The sequence below is a fragment of the Pararge aegeria genome, chromosome 10 (genome assembly GCF_905163445.1).
Source record: "Pararge aegeria chromosome 10, ilParAegt1.1, whole genome shotgun sequence".
Lineage (NCBI taxonomy): Eukaryota > Metazoa > Arthropoda > Insecta > Lepidoptera > Nymphalidae > Pararge > Pararge aegeria.
Genome location: NC_053189.1, coordinates 17584600 through 17585762, shown reverse-complemented (window position 1 = coordinate 17585762; position 1163 = coordinate 17584600). Strand labels below are relative to the sequence as shown.

At 39.2% G+C, this 1163-nt stretch overlaps 1 protein-coding gene across 1 annotated transcript; it reads left to right on the top strand.

The window, feature by feature from the left end:
* The first annotated feature begins 470 nt into the window (after positions 1-470).
* LOC120627102 (protein atonal-like) lies at positions 471-947 on the top strand. Its single transcript, XM_039894951.1, has one exon. The coding sequence runs from the start codon at positions 471-473 to the stop codon at positions 945-947; it is 477 nt and encodes a 158-aa protein (XP_039750885.1).
* The last annotated feature ends 216 nt before the right edge of the window (positions 948-1163 follow it).

Sequence of the window (1163 nt, the reverse complement as noted above, 5' to 3'; positions counted from 1 at the left end):
TATTTACACAAAAACTTCCTTACTTTAAAGTAGGTTATATGGGGTACCAGTTAGGCGGACTGGTGAGCAAAAGTTTTTTTGTACAATACGCTTCTTTGTATAATTATTTTGCGTAACCTCCAAGAAATAATACATTGTGGTACATTGTACCACATTTTAACATGCCCTCAATATTAAAAAATATGTTATTATATAACTATTACAAAAGGCCAAAATAGTTACGGAATTAAAATGCAACATACAATACCGTAAAGGCGGCACACGCACTGCCCCGGGGAAGAAATAATTAATGATGATTGGCCTCAAATTACCCTCTCGAAGCCTTAATCCATCCCTTACGCACCCGTGTAAAAAACTACGCCTCACCCTTTCCCGCAAACCTGGAAAATATATAAGGGGAACAGGTAAACGGGAGCGCCAGAACCCTACGGAATTTCGTAGCGTGAACACCTGTGTAGTGAAATTTCAAAATGGCCGCCGAAACTTACGGACATCGACTTTTGTACACCGAAAAAGACATTTTCCCAACTGATGTCATGATGGAATACTCGACTGAAGAGTGTTATTTGGCGTGGCCAAGGTCGCCTGACTCCGGCCGGTCTAGTTTGGAGCCTACCCCATCCATGGATGGCAGCAACCAAGAATCACCAAACCATATAGCTTATAGAGGATTACCAAACGATTTAGTGCTAGAAGATAGCTCGGAAGACGTGGATTTAGAAGGTTCTGGAAAAAGAAGAGGCAGATCAACCAGTGCAGCTGTATTAAAACGAAGGCGCTTGGCAGCAAATGCCAGGGAAAGAAGAAGGATGCAGAATCTAAACAAAGCCTTCGACAGACTCCGTGGACACTTACCTTCGCTTGGAGCTGATCGCCAATTGTCCAAATACGAAACCCTACAAATGGCGCAAACTTACATAGCAGCTTTATACGAACTTTTACAATAGCCCGGTACGTTTAGTGTTCTATAATAATATAAAAATAGTAGGATATCACGAAAATGTGACGAATTATTTATTAATTATTGTCTATAGTAGTGTTAATTACGAGATTCGATGTTGAAACTTAAAAGAGAATATTGCCAAATTTTTTATCTGTTAGTATTTAGTTACAGGGATATTTATTATCTATAGATTAACTAATTAGGTACCATAATACTCGTT

Coding starts and splice junctions, on each gene's coding strand:
- LOC120627102 (XM_039894951.1), top strand. CDS start 471: ATGGCCGCCGAAACTTACGGACATCGACTTTTGTACACCGAAAAAGAC.